Source organism: Corylus avellana, chromosome 11, assembly GCF_965113065.1.
Source record: "Corylus avellana chromosome 11, dhCorAvel1.hap1.2, whole genome shotgun sequence".
NCBI lineage: Eukaryota > Viridiplantae > Streptophyta > Magnoliopsida > Fagales > Betulaceae > Corylus > Corylus avellana.
This window is the reverse complement of record NC_142500.1, coordinates 4131600-4134493: the sequence shown is the minus strand read 5'-3', so window position 1 is coordinate 4134493 and position 2894 is coordinate 4131600. Positions and strand designations below refer to the sequence as shown.

General features: G+C 38.5%; 1 protein-coding gene across 1 annotated transcript; it reads right to left on the bottom strand.

Annotated features, from left to right (window-relative positions):
- On the bottom strand, nucleotides 1-2278 carry LOC132166317 (pentatricopeptide repeat-containing protein At1g31430-like). Its single transcript, XM_059577115.2, is given in 2 exon segments — nucleotides 1-399; nucleotides 402-2278. Coding segments are annotated over 2 exon segments (1914 nt in total). The 5' UTR covers nucleotides 2209-2278; the 3' UTR covers nucleotides 1-292.
- Between the last annotated feature and the right edge of the window lie 616 nt (nucleotides 2279-2894).

Here is a 2894-nt window from a genome sequence, read left to right as displayed (position 1 = left end):
TCTCAAAAAGAGTTAATATTAATTGTATAGGGGGAACCACATGGTCCACATCCCTCTAATAGTACCTACACCTTAGGAAAAACCAATGTTTTAAGACAATTAAAGCAGAACGGGTCGCCTCTTTAGCTTCTCCAGAAACTGGGTCTTTGACTAGCTACTTCACCCCTCTCTCACCTGAGAAAAGTGATCATGGAAGTCTGGCTGCACAATATATAATCTGCATGCAAATTGTCATAACTTTTCTCAGCGTACAATTGTGATTGGAAACATTCCCGAAATGCAGCTTGGTTCATCACCAATAAGTTGGAAGCAGAATTTCTCTTTCCATTTCCCTTTCTTCTGAGCCCAACAAGGGTCTTGCCACTCTATCCAACATGGAATATATTTCTCTCATTTCTGGACAATTCCATTAACCTCAATTGAACTACACCCAGGAACCTTTTTGACTCCAAGATCTTTCATTTTCCTTCTCACTTTCATTACATCTTCCCATCTGTCTGAAGAGGCATAGATATTGGCAAGAAGTGTATGACTACTAGAATCACTTGACTCAATTTTTTCTAGCCATTCAGCCACCCTTTCACCCATCTCAACGTTGCCATGGACTCTGCAAGCACTAAGCAAAGACCCATAGAGTGGAACTATTATCTCACTATTTTCTTTAGGGACTTCTTCTATCAATTCCTCTGCTTCGTCCAACTTTCCAGCTCGACCAAGAAGATCAATCAGGCACCCATAATGTTCTAGTTTTGGCTCAATCTTATACTCCTTGGTCATGGAATTAAACAAATGGCGGCCTTCCTCAATCAATCCTCCATGATTACAAGCACTTAAAACACCAATAAATGCGATATCATCGGGTTTAGCTCCAGCTTGTTTCATTTCTGAGAACAATTCAAGTGCTTTGCTTGTCTTGCCATTCATGGCAAGCCCATAAATAATTGAAGTCCAAGAAGCTATATCTTTTTCCTTTAGGTCATAGAAAACTTCCAAAGATTTCTCAACGTGCCCACATTTTGCATACATTTCTATAAGAGCTGTGCCGACAATTGCATCCACCTTAATTCTATTCTCATCTATGTATCCATGAATCCATTTTCCTTGCTCTAGAGCTCCCAATTGAGCACATCCAGTTAGGAGAGCAACAAGAATGAATTTGTCTGGTTTAACCCTTCTAATTTGCATCTCTCGAAATAACGCCACAGCTTCATCAAAACGGTTAAACTGCACATACCCATTGATCATAGCTGTCCAAAGGATTATATCCCGAACTGGACTCCTCTCAAACAACTCTCTAGCTTCATCCAGCTGACCACAGTTTACATACCCAGACACCATACTAGTCCAACAAATCACATTTTTCTTTGGCATCTCATCAAAAATTTGCCGAGCTACACTCAAACACCCACACTTGGCATACATGTCTAACAGCGCATTGCTAATTATAATAGTAGCTTCAAGCTCGTTTCCAACAGAACTGTGAATTTCCTTACCAAGCTCCAAATTTTTCAATGCTGCACAAGCTGATAGAGTGCTTACAACTGTGGCTTCATCAGGCTTCTCATTGCCCTCTCTTCGCATTCGTTGAAAGACATTCACAGCATCCTCAAACCTCCTACACCTAACATACCCCGAAATCATAACATTCCAAGACACCGTGTCTCTCTCAGGCATTTCATCGAACAACTGCTGGAAATTCTCAACCTTGCCCAGTTCAGCATACATGTCTATGAGTGAGTTACAAACATAAGTGTCAAACTCAAGCCCAGTCTTCACAACAAACCCATGAACCTTAGCGCCCTCCCAAGCCTCTCCTAAGCACCCTATCGCCTTGAAAACAAACGGGTACGTAAAGTTATCGGGCCAAAGGCCATCCTTTCTCAATTGCCCAAAGAGCCAAAGGGCTTTTCTAAAGCTACCCTTCTTTGCAAATGCTTTGATCAACACGTTGTATATGAACACGCCCGGTTCTTGGATGTAATTGAAGATTTTCTCCGCGTAGTGCAAGTTCCCAAGAGATGCGTCTGTGCAGAAGACCATCAGCTTGTTGAGGGTGTCCTTGTTTTGGTGGAGCCCGAACCCGAACATCTGCGTCTGGATTTGTTTGAGCTGGGCCATGGATTTGCAGTTTCGGAGCCACTGGATGCATGATTTCTTGGTCACTCCGAAAATCATGGATGATTTCATGATTTCCTGAGCATGTACCATGTGAGATTGTGAGGTTTGTGCAATTTCAACATTGTGAGCATTACAAATATTTAGAGCTCTATGGGCTTTTGGACTCACTTGGTCGCTTTGAAGGACGGTAAATCTTTCGCTAGAAAGAGCTCAATATAATAATAGGTTAATTATTAATTATCTTAAGATTATAAATCAATAAAAAACAATAAATTTAAATGTCATAATAAGTTATCAATATTGTTATTATTATTATTATTTTTAAAAATTGATGATAAAACCATGGTTAAATACCTTATTCTCTCATGTGGTTTAACAACTTTATTTTTTATTCATTAGGGTTTAATTTTTATCATAGAAGGTACCTGTAGTTTACATAAAAACGAAGATGGTGCCTCAGTCTAAATTTCGTTCAAAATTTGACGGAAAGCCACATCAGCACCATTAACAAATTGACATGTGTCTGTATAATTAATTAAAAAATAAGGTTAAATACCTTATTCTCCATGCGGTTTAACTTCTTTATTTTTTACTCTCTAGGGTTTACTTTTTATCATATGAGGTACCTCTGGTTTGCCTAAAGATCAAAATTTGACGGAACGTCACGTCAGCACCAATAAAAATTCAACACGTGTCTATATAATTAATTAAAAATAATAATTTAAAAAAAAATTAAAAAACATTAAAATTTTATATTTAAAAAAAGGGTTAAATAC